At 39.1% G+C, this 16,299-nt stretch overlaps 1 protein-coding gene and 1 pseudogene across 2 annotated transcripts in view; both read left to right on the top strand.

Moving 5' to 3' along the window:
* Nucleotides 1–11,236, top strand: part of SLC6A4 (solute carrier family 6 member 4) — a 36,262-nt gene extending 25,026 nt beyond the window's left edge. For both annotated transcript variants that reach the window (XM_037809871.1, XM_037809872.1), the window contains exons 12-14: nucleotides 1,112–1,212; nucleotides 4,719–4,886; nucleotides 8,936–11,236. In XM_037809871.1, the coding sequence (XP_037665799.1) occupies nucleotides 1,112–1,212; nucleotides 4,719–4,886; nucleotides 8,936–9,010 (344 nt within the window). In that variant the 3' untranslated portion in view covers nucleotides 9,011–11,236. The remainder of the gene's footprint in view (nucleotides 1–1,111; nucleotides 1,213–4,718; nucleotides 4,887–8,935) is intronic.
* Nucleotides 11,237–11,959: 723 nt separating this feature from the next.
* Nucleotides 11,960–16,213, top strand: LOC119514697 (annotated as a pseudogene).
* Nucleotides 16,214–16,299: the final 86 nt, after the last annotated feature.

Below are 16,299 nucleotides of genomic sequence, written 5' to 3'. Positions count from 1 at the left end.
TTTCCTTCTAGCTATTTCAAAACACTAAAACCTAAAAAGGGATAATATAGCACATTAGAATGCCTCCAGAGTGTCCTCTTGACTCCATTTGAAATCTTTCAGCCACTGAACCTTTATTTTGTTTCATTTCTCTTCCCCCTTTTGGTCAAGAAGATGTTCTCAATCCCACAATGCCGGGTCCAGGCTCATGCCCTGGAGTCATATCCTGCGTTGCCAGGGAGATTTACACCCCTGGGAGTCGTCCCATGTAGTGGGGAGGGCTGTGAGTTTACCTGCCAAGTGTTGCCCACACTCGTGAGAGGACTTTTTTTTTGGCCTGCTGGATTTAAATGTCTGTCTAATGGAGACAAGCTGAAGCAGTTCCTGATAGCTCATCCACAGCAGGTACTTAAGATTCCGATTGGTTCTAAGAATTGCACGGAGAACAAAGAACCAGTCCTCTGTGAATGCAGCTTCAGAGTGTACAATATACTACAGTTATATCAAGGGGCCCCCAATTTAAATTTTGCAGGCACAAATTCCTTCCAGAGCCCCAGACAGAGCTTAGGTAGGGGTTTATCTTCTAAGGAAGAGACAAGACCATTCCTGTTTGCATTACCTGTCCTGGTAAAATCTCAAATTCTCCCCCACTGATTCTGAGATGGATTTTGGTGAGGGTGAAACCACCAGGGGTACAGAGAGGGCAGCTGACATGGGGCCATGGGACAGGGGCCCCAAGAGCTCCTGGGCCAGGATGGGGAGGACACAGCAATTGAAATGAAGAAATCCAGGTTTGGAGATACCTTCTTTCATCTTTACAGTCAAGACACTAAACTAAATAAGGTGTATTATTATTTCATTCTAACTTCATATGGAAGAGCTTCACTTGCTAAAAAAATGCAGCTGTGTAACAAGTCCTCCAGTCCACTTCCAGACTGGAGGGTGCCCGTGAGCCCCGTCTATGGGGATATTCCAGAGCTGCTACCCTTGTCCAGGGCAGGAATTCCAGCTGCCTTCCTCCTTTTCATTCCCAATGCTGATCCTGGTGACCATGACTCTCCCTGAGAACCGGGATAAGAGGACAATCCATCTCATCTCTCAGTTGCCCTCTTTCTCTCTTGGGTGATTTTAGGCATCACTCAGTTCTGCAGTGATGTGAAGGAAATGCTTGGCTTCAGCCCTGGATGGTTTTGGAGGATCTGCTGGGTAGCCATCAGCCCACTGTTTCTCCTGGTGAGTTGTCATTTCCCTTTTCCTCCTCACCCTAGGAAAAACTCACCCTCAAATGCTTGTAAGAAATAAATGTTATTGAAGTGTAACATATATACAGAAAACTGTAAAGATCAACAAAATTTTATAACCAAAACTCATACCAAGAAACAAAAACATGACCAGCACCTCCCAAGACCCTTCTGTGTCCCCTCCCGTCACCCCCCATGGTAAATCATGATTCTGAATTCCACCACTTTATTACATTAGTGCCCTGCTCACTAATAACGATAAATAATAATATTTATTGAGCACTAAGTGCCACACCAGGCTTTGTGCTAAATTTACACTCATTGTTCTTTTAATCCTCACAGTTCTATGAAATAACTGTAGTTCTGGTATCTTCACATTATCTAAGGAAATTGAGGCTTAGAGACTTCCCATAAAGGGTCCATGTTCATGTAACAAATAAGAGCTGGGGAGGATTCACACTGCTGCTCATGAAGGCCCTGGGAGGGGCCCTAGTAATTTTGTATTTATAATTTTGTACTCTTTTCTTAGAGAGGCCCCACATAAGGTCCTCAAGCATAGATGTGAGTTAAAAGTAGATTCCATTTATTGCCCAAGGACCTGGACGAGACAGTTGAGTTGCAGGGGCTGCCCTTCTGCCTGGGCATGTTCAGCGTGCCGCCTCCCGTGCCCTCCTTCCCGTGTGTCCGTCTGGGAAGGGAACTCGCCCGAAGATGCACGCACGCCCTGCTAACCTCCCAAGTGCAGTCTGACGTAGCTCAAGGGAAACTACTCCAGGCACGTCAGCAGTTCTTTAGTTTATCTGTAACTTTGAGAGCCTTTTGATCTTTCAAAGCCAAAAAGGTTGTTAGACTATTCCCTCTATCCATCTTCAGCTTATTTGGAGCTGAGTCATCCATTTTGCCTTAGGATATCTCTGCCTTTGACATGCAGCTGTCTTTCCCATTTTTTCAAAACAGCTCTGTATTCTGTTTTGACTCTCGTGGGGCCAGCCCTTTAGTTTTTGTGCTACCCACCATCTCAACACGAAAGTATAGCATGGGCCGTGTGCTCCTCCTTACCTCTGTGACACTGCATGTACCTTGCTCCACCCTAGAATCCCTCCCTGACCTCCATTCCCCTGGACCCTGGAGGCTGCAAAACCAAAGTCCACGTTTGCCCCGAGCAGCAAATATTCTCAGGGCAGGGTGGCTCCTGCACACTTGGGGCTCAGGCTTAGATCTCAACCTGGTAGTTCCTTATTGCTTTGTCAGCTTGTTAATGCTTTCAGGTAGGTTAAAAATATATTTTTAATCCAGATTTTTTTTAGTTGTTTTCAGTGGAAAGGTTGGGCCGAACAACCTAACCCAACATTACCAGAAGAGGAAGTCCCAACATAAAAGGTTATTAATTTATATTATTACCAGTGCCGCTCACTAATCTACTTAAATCCCTTCATTTGTTTTTCAAAGGAAGAAAAGACATTGGATTAATTCCTTGAGGGCAGAAACCATGTTTGTTTATTTTGTTTCTTATTCCCCCACAAGTGAGGAAACCACGTCCTGGGCAAGGCACACGAGGAGGCACTTACCTCAGTTGCAAAATTTAAGTAGCGTCAAGAAACTCAATAATCAAGATAACTCATATTCTAATGTACAAATTTTTTAAAATCAAAATTAATGCAAAGAAATCCATGATGAACAAAGCCTCAAAATTTTTAAGTATGCGCAGATCTGACCCTGTACTTGTACAGCTCACCTTCATCCAGCCCTGTCAGATCCCATCTTATTAGATTATGGCAGAAAAATATTATTTATCTCAATCACTGAAATTTTGGTGCCTAACGTGAATGCCTCACACATGTCACCCTAGTCCCAGCCCTGAGACTTTTGGTCTTTTCTGGTTGTCTGGCAGACTGGGTAAACCCTTGGTGTGCAGTCTGTGATTTTCTTAGCCCAGAAAAACCCATGTACAGATTTGGATTCAGGCACATTACTCACCGTTCCTATGATGTTCACTTTACTCACCTCCTCCAAAGGCAAGTGCTCAAGTGCCCAATTGAGAAGAGACAATCTATCTTCCACTTCTGGGTTTACTTAGCAGATCCTCTGCTCTGAGCTTTCTAAAGCTGCTTTAGATAAACAACTAGTAGCTTACTGAAAATATTCTTTTTCACTGAAGTAAAATTACAAAAAAAAAAAAAGACAATATTGTATAAGAGCAAGGAGAGGACAGGACCTATGAAAGGGGTATCAGAAGCAACAGTTTCTTTCCACAGCAAGAGCCTTGAGCTCTCACTGAGCTGCACTGGATTTTACACACCTGGCATCAAGATGAGACTAGCTATAGCAGGGCTGGCTCCGAACCAAACCCTCTCTTTTCCCTGTTCCAAAATTAGCTTCCTTTGTAGCTGAATCTGGTGTCGAGAGAAGAGTAATTCGGGAGAGAGGTTTGCGATTGAGTGGGCTCCTGTTTTGAAAGCTTCCTCCTGGACTTAGGTTAACACTGCTCAGAAGATGGATGTGTGTTTAACAGTTTCCCATTTTATTACCTGCAGACAAAGAAAAAAAAAGATATAAATAGATATTTAACCATCCAAATAATTTACATTACTGTCTTCTTTATAACCATGAAATAATAAAATAAAATTAAATCAAGAGCAATAACAATTTCGGCACAGTGGTTACTAGGCAAAAACTGATATTTACACTCTCTCTGGAAACCAAACTAAAATAAGAAAACTTATAAACTGGGTGTTGGGAGCGCATTGTGGAATTTTTCTTGGTTGAAATTATCACTAAATTTACAGGTAAAAAGTATATTAAGTTGTTTTTTCCTTCCATAATTCCTTTCATTAGAAGGACCCGTGGCAGGTAGGCATTCATTGTTGAGCTGCCGGGCAGCAGAGCTATCCTTGTTGAAAACCCAGACTACGTTGCTTAATGCAGAAAGCAGAGAGCTCAAGAAACAGGAAGAAGGAATGCATACCCGGGAGCCTGAGTCCACTCCAGGGCTTAACAATCTTAGGATCTGTCCTGGACAAAGGGTAGCTTCCATCAGACCCAAAACAATCACTGCTGAGAAATGCAAAAGGGATTGAGAACAAAGCAGAGTAAAATGTCCCCGGAGGAGGGCATGGGGAGGTCGCCCAGCCCATTCCTCCATTATTTGGCAACAAAGGGCCCAGACTCCTCCCAGGGGAGCCAAGCTCTTCTCCTTCGCACGACTACACAGAAAGGGATGCTGTAACTTCCCTACATAATGTTCTGAGGCCTTGGCATCCCCACAGGGGCTAAGATGGGGGGAAATTAAGATGTACCCCTGCCTATTTCATCATTACATTTTAAGTACAGAGATTGGTAAATTCTGTGTGTCAGAGTTCAATGTAGGATATAATCACATTTTGGAAATTTCCTGAAAGTATCTTAGCCTTTAGCATTTGGTGTTCTTGGTATCAGAACTGTCTCAGTCTGTGTGGGTATAGTTAAGATTTTTAATATTTCTTGGAATTTCTGTTTTAGTTCATCATTTGCAGTTTTTTGATGAGCCCCCCACAGCTACGACTTTTCCAGTATAATTATCCCCACTGGAGCGTCATTTTGGGTTACTGCATAGGAACCTCGTCTTTCATTTGCATCCCCACCTATATAGCTTATCGGCTGATCAACACCCCAGGAACATTTAAGGAGGTATGTGCTGGTGTGTGTATGTGTGTGTGTGTGTTTTCAGACTGGTAATGGTAGTATTTCTGAAAGAAAGGGGTTCTCATGTTATCGATATTCAAAAAAGATAAGTCCATTGCATGCAATTCACCAGGAAGTTCTTGATCTTGCATATTTATATACCTATGTCTCAGTAGACCTCTAATGACTGCCACTGTCATTGTAAAGCATTTCCCATAAGCCCCAAACACACTGACAAAAGAGTGCCTGGGTGCACCACAGCATTCAGCTGGAGGTATGTATAGAGTTCTGTATTTATCTGATAATTACCTTGCCTTCTGCTTGGTATTGGGCATGCGCATCAGAGCTATGATGTCTGGAGAGATACACAAGTTTTGATTTAAATGATCTTGGGAGATTAGAGTGAAAAATGTCCATCGTCATTTTTCTAAAGGCAATGTGACCAGAACTATATTGAAAGTCATGCTAATTAAGGATGTTGCAACAATATCATCATTTTAGCTCATCCATTGTTAGCCATCCAACAATGTCATAGTTTTGGCTCAAGCCAGTGGAGTAAAAAAAAAGTTTTGCTGTTATAAAAATCATTTTAGTAATGAATAATGTACTGTAAAATTTTTAATAACCATACTTTACATTTGTATAGGATTGTTTATTTTTCCAAAGCATGTTCAGGTAGATGATCTCATCTGGTTATCAAAATACCTCGGAAGGTGGGTAGGCAGGTATTAGTACCGTTATATAGAAAAGGACACTGAGGCTGGGAATGGTCCTGCTGAAAATTTCCTTATTTCAGTTACTTGCCCAAGGGGCACACAGTACAAGGAGGCTGGAATCCTGGTCTTTTCATAATTTGCTAATGTAGAAATGGTGGTAGAGGTTGGGGATAGACGAGTAGCCATTTTCCATCCGTGCTGCCAGAGTTAGTAGTTCAGCCAGAGTTAGAAGTTCAGCCAGCAGTGTTATATTTCACATTGCCAAAATTGAAAATGCTTGAGTTGTTACTTGTTTGGTTATATTTCTGGTCATAGTAAGATTACTATGGCAGAAGAGCCTGAGTAAGTGGTCATTTAGAAGTCTATAGTTGGGTATTTTTGCAGGGAACGAGCTCAAAGGTGAAGAGTGCTATTTGGGAAAATTTAGAAGGGACTGTAATCTATAATGTCCTGAGAATTGAGGTGGGCTAGTCTGTGGGCTCTTAGAAGCAAAACTCAGAGGTAAGAACATCACTTTAATCTTCCTAAAACATAAGCAAGAATACATGAGGCAATTAAACATCAGCTCCTTCTGAAAACACTAGGGTTCATTTCTTTTTCCAAATAGGAAGACACATTAAATTCCAGGTTAACAGAACTCTTCAGAGTTACAAATTTTCTACACCCAAACCAGTTACATTAAGGTCTCATTCTTCCCAAAGGGTTTTGGACCCTGGTGTTACTTGTAATACACTCTCAGCCCCAGAATCAGTGAATTTATTCCTTCAGATTGTCCTTTAGGGCAGTCATGATGGACCATTAGCTCTGCTGATTCAAACCCAGAGGCCAGCGTCAGGGGTAGGAACTCTAGTTAGGGTGATAAATGTCAGTACTCGTTGGTCACAGACTATACTTCAAATCCTGCACATCTTTCTTGCAAATTCCATCTGTTGGTCACAAAGGGATATCACCCAAAGATGTGTAAGCAGCAGAGCTCAGATCCATTAGCAGTAGAGGTAAAACTGATTGCAGGGCCGCCTTCATCATAGGCCAACGGATGGGGCAGTGGTTACCAGGAAGCAATAAGACAAGATGGCCTGGGAGGGAGAAGATGTAGTTGGCTATAGCAAGTCACTCACCTTCTATGGGCCTCAGTTTCCTCATCTTAAAAATGTGATCATTGAACTATTTTAGCATTGCTCAACATATGTTTTGAGGAGGAATAGTAGTTCCATGGGATATCAGTAGGTGTCACTGTTGGGAGAAAATGTTATGTGGTCAAATTATTTTGGACAATGCTGGATTATGGCAAGGTAAACAGGTTTCTTTACTGTGAGATGTCTCAAAAGCCTTTAATATGTCCATATACATTCTCAATCTCTGAGAGTGTTAAAGCATGCAGTTTTTAGGGGTGGTTTTTTTGTTTTGTTTTTTTGCCGAGGACCCCAAGTGACTAGAATGCTTTATAAGGAATAGCCAGTAGCTTTTTGGGCACATTCTATCTTTGAGGGAGGGAGGCCTAGCATGAAATTTTGGTCTGGTTAAAAAAAAAAAAAGATGAGGGGAAAGGTTTTAACTCTTTTGAGCCTCAGCCATATACAAGGTTGGAATTTGTGGAATGAGACACCACTTACTGGTACAATTTGGAGGATATAGTCACCTGCCGCCTGGAAGTTTCCAGGAGTCATCCACTGGCTCCAGTCACTGTCACAGAAGCACTTAATAACCTGCACAAATATACTGGAAAGATGGCCCCTACTGAGTAAGCATTCATAAAAGCATCAACAAGGATTCATTTCTTAGATTAGCTGGTTATTGCCTTGCAGAAGGCCAGAGCCTGGCAAATTTTGAGAACAAGGATAGTCTGACAACTGGAATGCTGCCCAAATATGGAAAATGAAAGTGGGTATGTCATTTGGGGAGCTAAGTGTCCAGAAGGGCAGCAGGATGGGTGGGCAGGGGTTAGGGCACAAAAAACAAATTTCTACTTCATAGTGATGTTAGTTGCTGGCCTTGCCTCCACCATACACTTTGGTGCTTCCCTCTCTCCATGCACACCACGGCACCACGTAAGACTGGTGAGAGTGAACTGGGTCCAGTTCCCATTAACATAATGTAGTTCTGTTTAATCAGTTATGAGATACATGTTCACCTATGGGGATGGATTGTGGCATTTTGTTTTCTATGAGTTGGAATGCCCTCGTAGCTGGTGAGCACTGCAGCAACTCCTTTTTAAATGTATTTCCAGCATGAGATTTTGGTACTTGAATGCTAATGTCATGAGTGACACAAAGGGTACAATTTTATCAACTTCATTAACTGTGAGAATGGTACTTTTAAAATTCCATTGGCCTTGCTCAAACTCTTAGAATAAACTCTTAGAACCAGGAAATAGAAAAGATTGAAAGGGACTACATACTTTTTCAATCCAAAATAAAAGGGACAAATAACAGAGCTTCACCTAAAACCAGTAAATCAAAAGATAATTTCAGATCCAGTTTTGCCTGCTTACTGTATGTGCAGGCTGTTGGTCATGGTTTTACTAAATAATATGATAAAGATTTTTTTGAGTTTCTGCAGGTGTGCTGTTTTTCCTTCTCTTTCTCTCTTAATTACTTCATGTCACACTGACGCCAAGTTTTAAGAGGTGGGTTGTATGTTTCATACCTAAGCCCAAGCATATTTCAGATCTGTCTTAAAGCTTCTGTGTATCTCAGCCATTTCTAAAGTAGAAATTTCAGTTTTTCCCTGTGGTGAGTACTAGATCGACATGAGCTTGCTTTAGGATCAGTTATTTAAACAGTCACATCTCTTTAATTACCAATAATGATTTGCACCCTTGAATGAAGCAGTACTCCTTTACATTAATTAAATGTGAGATGGCTTGGACGTTACATGGCTGATACCATTGTGGAATGTGGCTGTGGACTGTATTCAGGGCATAAGAACTCAGCTGAGAGAAAAGTGAAGGGCTGAAGTCCAGCGCTCTCTCTGCTCCCCAAACCCTGTGTGGCCCCATGAAGGTGACTCTGTCCAGATGAAAGGGTGCCCTTTCTTAAGTCATCCAAAGACATGTAAAGCCAGCAGAGACCTTATTGAAGCCTCATCATCTTCTCCTATTGGTGTTATAATGTTTTCTGAATTAGTTTACAGATGCTTTGTGGTTCCTGAATACCATATTAATTTGTATTTGAGAAAGAATAAGTTGGGAATTCCTTTCTTAAGGGAAGTCAACAAGTGTACTTAAGTTTACTATTAAATACCATTTAAAATAGCTTTGTTTTAATATTAATGTTAAAATATTTTTTAACTCTGATAAATTACAAGAATGTTTATAACATCATATTTTCTTCCCAACAGCGTATTATTAAAAGCATCACTCCAGAAACACCAACAGAAATTCCCTGTGGGAACATCCGCTTGAATGCTGTGTGATGTGCTTTGAGAGGAAAATGACTTCCCAACAACCTCTTCCTCCACTTCTGACCTTGTCATGCATCGCCCTCTCCCCTCTAAATGAATGAGTTTCCAGCTCAGCCCGACGATGGAAGAGCTTTCTACATAGAGACAGAGTCCCAAAAGACCATGGTGCACAGACTCTTAGAGCCTCCAGCCACTTCTTTCCATGAAATCTCCAGGACATATTACCATATTAGGCTCTGTCTGTGACACAGCTGAACTGGCTCATTTTGGACTTGTGACGGTGTGTGTGGAGGTGATGAAAACCACCCTATCATCAGTTAAGATTAGGTTTAAAGTCAAGTCTGTGCAAGTCTCCTGTATCTTTCCTGGTATGATCACTGGTGTATGATATGTTTCCTTGTAAAGATTTCACTATTCATGAATGCATAAACCATGTAGGAAAAAGGGATGCTGACTTGGTAGCCATATATTTTCTGGGTAGCATAGAACTCTATAGCTGGAATCTACTAGAACCCTCTAACCCATGTGCTTCTGTGGAGTAAGGAGAGGAAGAGTATGAAGCTATGCTGAAAATAATGTGTATGTGTGAGCATGTGTGTTTGTATACTGTTGTGTCAGTGTTTCCTTATTCCTATTCCAAGAACTTAGGCCCATTATAAACTATATGAATTTCCTCTAATTTTTCTTACATTAACAAATTCTATCTACTTAAATGTGTATGTATGTTATTTGAAAGGTGCAATTACTATCAGATGCTCAGTTGCCTTTGCCTTTTCCAATGACACTACTCTAGCCCACACACCTTCTTTAATGGGCCAGCCTTTAACATTTGCCACACTTAATTGCTGTCTTCCTGTCTCTTTTTGCTAAATGTTCAGGAGTCATTTCACAGACAAATCTTGCCTATTTATTTTGTCACTGTGGTTTGGCCATGAACTACTTTGAAGATAATATCAACATGTGCACCTTCAGTTTTTGGTTGGCCATCTGGTTTAAGCTCTGTCTACTTCAAATGACTGAGTTTGACCATTCAGGTTACTTTGCTTTATGAAGAGAGTATAAATCCAATTCTCGCTTAGCCCTAGAGTATGCAGATCTGGAACCCTGACCTAAACCAAGGTCATCTTCAATCCAAGAGCATTCAGAGAGCCTGGATTAGCATTAAATGGATCTCCTCTCTCCCTGCTCCAGCCCCCACTCATGACCCTCCTACGGTCATGGTTGTGAGCCCCCCAGATAATTTTCAAGATAGAGTCTAAGTAAGGCTTATTGGCAAAGGACCAATTAAGTGAATGACTTTTGGCCTTTGGTGGCTAGTGACTCACAGAGGCATAGGCAGAGAAGCAAATTTTACTTTGTCATGTGAAATTTCCTTATCAAAATCTTAGCGAGAGTAAAATTTAGTCTAGGACAAAAAATACTCAATTGTCTGGCCCCATATCACCTAAGTTGGTCACATAAATAACATTTAGTTCTAACAACCTTATAAACAGAAGGTCCACATAGCAGAGAGAGACCTGGTTTCATCCAATTGTAGATCTTCCTCCCTTGGCTTCCCTTTCCCCACCATCCGTCCTCCAACCATCTTCCTGGATTCCCCTACATCCTTCTATTCCTGATTCTTTGCTTTTCCGAGACAGATATTTTCCATGTAGATACTAGACGCTGAGAAGTTTCCCAAAATGTTACAGAAAAGTGGGAGGGGGGTTAAAAAATGTTCCTTACTGACCTACCTGCATTATCTTCACTCTTTGAATCCTTTTTGCCGCCTTATTTCTTTGCCTTTGCCTTCTAGCATGCTGAAATGAGAAAGGTTATATAAGTGGCAGTATAGTCAATGCTAAAAAAAAGCTTTGCAAATTTTAAGAACATGCTTTATAAAGATATTTTGATATGGATTCTCCCCATGCCACACACATTAGAGCATTCCTCAAAGATATCTTTTTTTTTTTAAGCACCTTTTCAAACGAAATTAGAGTTTTACCAAACCAGGTGTTAAGGCAAAATATAGAAACTTTGAAGTTTCCAAACTTCACCATACTTAAAAGAAATAAATCTAAAATCTGTTTGTTCTGTATAGTTTGCATTTATTTGACCCTTATTTATCAATATTACTATGGATTTTTAAAGGAAAATTTACGTGTAGGTGGTTGGATTTTAAAGTAATCTTTTAAAGCCCTTTTACTTCTAATGTAGCATTTACATAAAAGAAAATAAAAATGGAATTGAATTGTAAAAGTATTTAAGGATAAAGTTAATTTTTTTCTTGTGATTTCATCAAGAAAAACATAAGAAATAGGCAAGGCACAAAGGCATGAAGGCAACTCAACTGATTACTAGAAGTTGTTTCCTGTACTGACTGATATGCAATGAAGCCCAAAGAGTTGATCTCCCAACTGAAAACTTACAGACCATTTACTACCTATTCCATTTGTTGGCTGGAATGCATATGCCTTGTACCCTAAATTCCTGCCCTGGCTGCCTCATCTGTGAAAATAAGATAGATGCAAGGATGCTGACAAATGCAAAGTCAACACATTAACTCTAAAACCAAATAATGAAATCACAAAATATGGCAAAAAGTTATTCTGTGAGATGAGCCATTCCTTCTCCATCCTTTTTTAAATAAGCTTATAATTTGGTGCCTCCAATCTCAAAATTTAAGTATAAATTTCCATTTAACTCACCCCTCGTTAAAAGAGAAATTATTCTCCTGGAAGAAGAATTGTATTCTTCCTGGTAAGTAGACTCACCTGATGTTTTCTCTGTTGTATAATTCCAATTTGGAGTTCACTGTCAAAGTTTAAAACTATGGATGCACTGGCTTAATTATACTGTGCTTACTCATATCTTAGACTCTGCTTAGCTATCCAAGTCACAACTCAAGCCAGGTTTCTTTCTTAGCATGTCTCTTCACTCATAAATCAACATCTGGTGCTTAAGATATAAGAATTGTCCAACATGGTTGTCTTCATTAAGCACAAGAGTAATCAGAATGCATATCTTTTTCCTCCCCTTCTTTCCATTTTTTTTGGAGGGGGGTCAGGAAGGGGTGGGGAAGTAAAATAGTGAGTTCCTCAGGCTTTATGCTCTATCCTTATCATCCCCACAAACAAGGTAATAAAAGCAAAATAGTCCTCTGCTAAGTAGAAAAAAGTATATTTTCGAGTCATCACAGAGCTCACACATCATGTTTTAAAATCCAGAGTTACAGGAAGGGCTCTTGAAGTGCTCTAAACTAGGAAGGTAAGCTTAGAAAATACTTGCTTGGGAAGCATGTTAGAGAATGAAATTTATAAATCAAAATATGGAAAAAGAAAATTCAAGACAGAGAATATCCCCATACTGCAGAAAGCACTTGAAACACTCTGGTTCCTGAGTTTTTTCTTCAACATTAGAGATGAGTCAGTGAGATTCTTTATTAAAATGTGTTCCATTTAGTTCCATGGAAGGAACATTTCAAAGCTATAAATGTTTTCTTATTTTCTGTAATGTTGCCCTTTTTTCCTCATTGTTTAACTGTCTGTAAATTCTTATGATAGAACAATCTTTTAAAGTTCAGATAACTCCATTACAAACAGAGACAAACCTGGTGACCAAGCTAATTTCCCTGTTCTTCTTGGGATCTGGAAATTTCTAAAGGAAAATGAGCTTAAGTTTTATTTCCTCCAACAGAATAAAATAACAATCTTACCAATTGGTTTAATAAGCACTTACCAAAATGGATATTTTAACATGGAATCTTGAACATGTTTATCTTTTTTTTCATGTGGTTGGAATCCATGTAGTATTGTTTCTACACTATATATATATATATACATATTTTTTTTAAAACACCTTTTCAACAGAAAAGCTTTTTTCTTAGAAATGTTTCACAAAGTATTTCCATTGGAGTGTCACGTAGTATTTTTCTTATCAACCTGCTCTATACCAACGCACGTATTTTTTTTTAAAGCCATCAAAATAGATTTTCTTCACTGGTCAACTTGAATTTGAAGACAGTGGGCATTGGTGCAGTACTCCATCAGAAAAAAAATTAATGTGTGCTGAACTAAGAAGAACCTTGTCAATACAGGGAGAGAATAAATGATAACAGTCTTTCAAGTCTGTAATTGAAGACTCTGATTGTAGTAGTTTATTTCTGGCAATTTCTAAATACTGATAGTCCAAACAACAAATATTTGTGGGGGAGGATTTTACCCCAGCCTTATGCTAAAATAGAATGAACAAATAAGAGCATTTATTATTTTAGAAAAAAAACTATTTTGAAAGATTACTCTTGTTCAAATGCTAAAACTAGAGGGGTACCTTAAGAAGACTTGATATATGAAAAATGCATATTTTAAAAGATAAAAGTAGAGACTTCACATAAGAATTCAGTTATTTCTCCAACAGCATTTAAAATATTATTTGGTTTACTAACAACTTTTCAGGATAATTCTATTGTATTGGGCTTATCAGTGAGATACTTCAAATTTTGGATTACGGTTAGTTGAATTATAAAAAGGTTATTTCTTTTTCCTCATTTTCACTTTCTTCTTCCACATTACCTACAGCTAAGGATAAGTATATTTCTTCCATTGTTTTCACCTATGTCAACAGTGGTAATATGAAAATCTTGGATGTTTTTGTTTTATACATGAAATATGTTTACTTTTTTTAAACTTTAGTGGCAGAATTAAGCTGAATTTTTATCTGTAGAGGAGTCCCCTCTTTAAAATCTTTTTAAAGATTTTATATACAAAATCTTTATGCCCCTGATTCATATATTCATATAGTTATGAATGTTCTGAGCTAGATTGTGAGATATCAGTGAATGCCTTTACTGTGAAGTTTTCCATAATAATTTTAATATTGATAAATAGATTTGTTCTGGCTCATAAAAATCTTCCAAACTGTTAGGGTTAAAATTAAAATCTTAACTGTATATTTTCAAAACATTTATACATCCCCTCAATAATTACTGCATGCCATTTGCAAATATTTAGCATCAAAACTTCCTTGAATTAGAAATATCACATTTCAGTAAAGCTGAATTATTACAATTCTTTGCAATTTCTGCAGAGTTCTAGTTACTAATGTGCTTTCCAATGCATCATCTCATTTGAAATTTAGAGCTCTGCGTGACAGATTTTATTTTCCCAGTTTTACACGAGGTGCCTGAGGCTCAGAAAGGTTAAATGATTTGCCCAAGTTCACACAGCCGGAAAGTTGAAGAACAAGTCGTAAGTCCAGGTTTTCTGAATCCAGGCCAAAGGATATTTGTGTGTCTGTTTTTAAAATCAGCATCCATAGAAGCCTGGGAAATCCAAAAAGTGATTCAACCCCAGATTAGATTTTTTTCTAAACTGCAAGGATGTTCCATTTCATTTTAGAGTATGCTGGGGAGGAGGAGGGATAGAGGAAGAACCTGCCACTGGGATATGATCATATGTGTGTATGTACTGTACAATGGATTAACAAATATTCTCAATGCAACATCATGACACTGTCTAATCCTTGTAACAGAATGTAATTAATTTACAATCTGATTTTTTTTAAGGAAAGTATTAAGATAGGGATTCCCAAAATAAAGAATAACTTAAAAGGTGGGAGGCAAGAGGAAAGAAAAGAGTGGGAAAATAAAAAGGGGCTAGAAACAAGGCTAAAATGTTATGCCAGTGTTACCTACACATGTGCTCCTGGTGTGCTACAAATCTGTCATTTGTTGTTAACAAAGCTTACTGGTCACCCTCGGCTGCTTTTCCACATATATTTTTACTACTTAAAATAAATGCTGGGGGTCAGGGGTGGCACTCAGTGCAACTCTGAGGCGCCTGCAGAGGCATGGGACTGAGGCCACGAGCCAGCTGCTCCAGGCCATCAGTTTCTCCCATCATTAGTTCAGGTGGTATTCCATACATCTCTACATTGTAAAGGACTGATTGTTTGGACCTCTGACTATTTTGTGAATAAGAAAGTCAAACTTAACTTCAGATGGTCTAATAAAAAAAAATAGGGCTACAAGCTGTGGATCCTTCTTAGCAGATAGCTGTCCCTGCAGCTAAGGACTAACTGAAACTAAACATAAGTCTGGTCAGTCTGTGAGCTCTTGGGAGGATATCCACTTCTTACTGGGTCTTAGCTCTAGGGAGGCAGCCTTTGTTCATGGTTCAACGCAGTCTGTGACAGGCCTGGACAACCTCCAAGAGAAGCCTAGCTGCCCCATCTCTCTAGATTACTTGAATACACAGTGACCATCAACTGTGGACACAACTTCTGTTGCTCTTGCATCGATAAGTCCTGGAAGGATCTAGATGATACCTTCCCCTGCCCTGTGTGTCATTTTTCCTGTCCAGACAAGAACTGCAGGAGCAATACCCAGCTAGGTAATTTGACTGAAATTGGTAAGCTACTCCAGATCAGAAGACGCAAAAGGAAGAAGCAGGAAGAGAATGCTGTGTGTGAGAAGCAGAATCAGTTACTGATCCTCTTATGTGAGAAGGACCTGGAGGTTTTATGTACAATGCAGTTTCTCCACTAAACACCGCATGCCTAATGAAGAAAGCTGCCCTCTATCACAGAAAACTTCTAGAATGTAGCACTGAGCCACTGATGAATAATATGGAATGAGGTGATAAAGTGATAACTCTGCAAGCCAGGAAATCAGTGGAGCTGAAAAAGAAGGTAGACTATAGAAGACATAAATTCTGAATTTGAAGAACTTAGGTTATTTCTACAGAATAAGCAAGAGATTATTCTTAGACAGATACAAGATGAAGAGATTGAAATTTTAACAAAACTCAATGAAAACCTAATAAAATTTTCAGATCGCGTTTCCACATTAAAACATCTGTTGAGGGAGATAGAGGGCAAGTGTCTGTACTCAGGACTGGAATTACTGACAAATGTATAACAAATGTACCACACCAATACTAGGGGTCAATAATGGGGGTATAAGGGGTGCAGGAAAATGGTCGAAAATTCAGTGTGATGATGATTGTACAACTAGATGATGATACTGTGAGACACTATAATCTGGATGCATTTTATGGTATGTGAATATTGCTCAAGAAAATCTGCAGTTATAAATCAGAGGGACTTTTCTAAATTAAGTCATCTTAAAAAATGCAAAACGACAATGCATGCATCTTAGTTACAACCTGCATTTTGAGAAAATTGGAGAAATTTAAGGATGGATATTACATATTATTAAAAATTATATTTCCTGATTGAAATAATGATATTGTAATTATGTAGGAGACACCTTCATTTTTAGAACATTAAAGCTAAAGTATTTAATGGGAAAAAATAAAAAATAA

Source organism: Choloepus didactylus, chromosome 18 (genome assembly GCF_015220235.1).
Source record: "Choloepus didactylus isolate mChoDid1 chromosome 18, mChoDid1.pri, whole genome shotgun sequence".
Lineage (NCBI taxonomy): Eukaryota > Metazoa > Chordata > Mammalia > Pilosa > Megalonychidae > Choloepus > Choloepus didactylus.
This window is presented reverse-complemented; position numbering and strand designations above follow the sequence as displayed.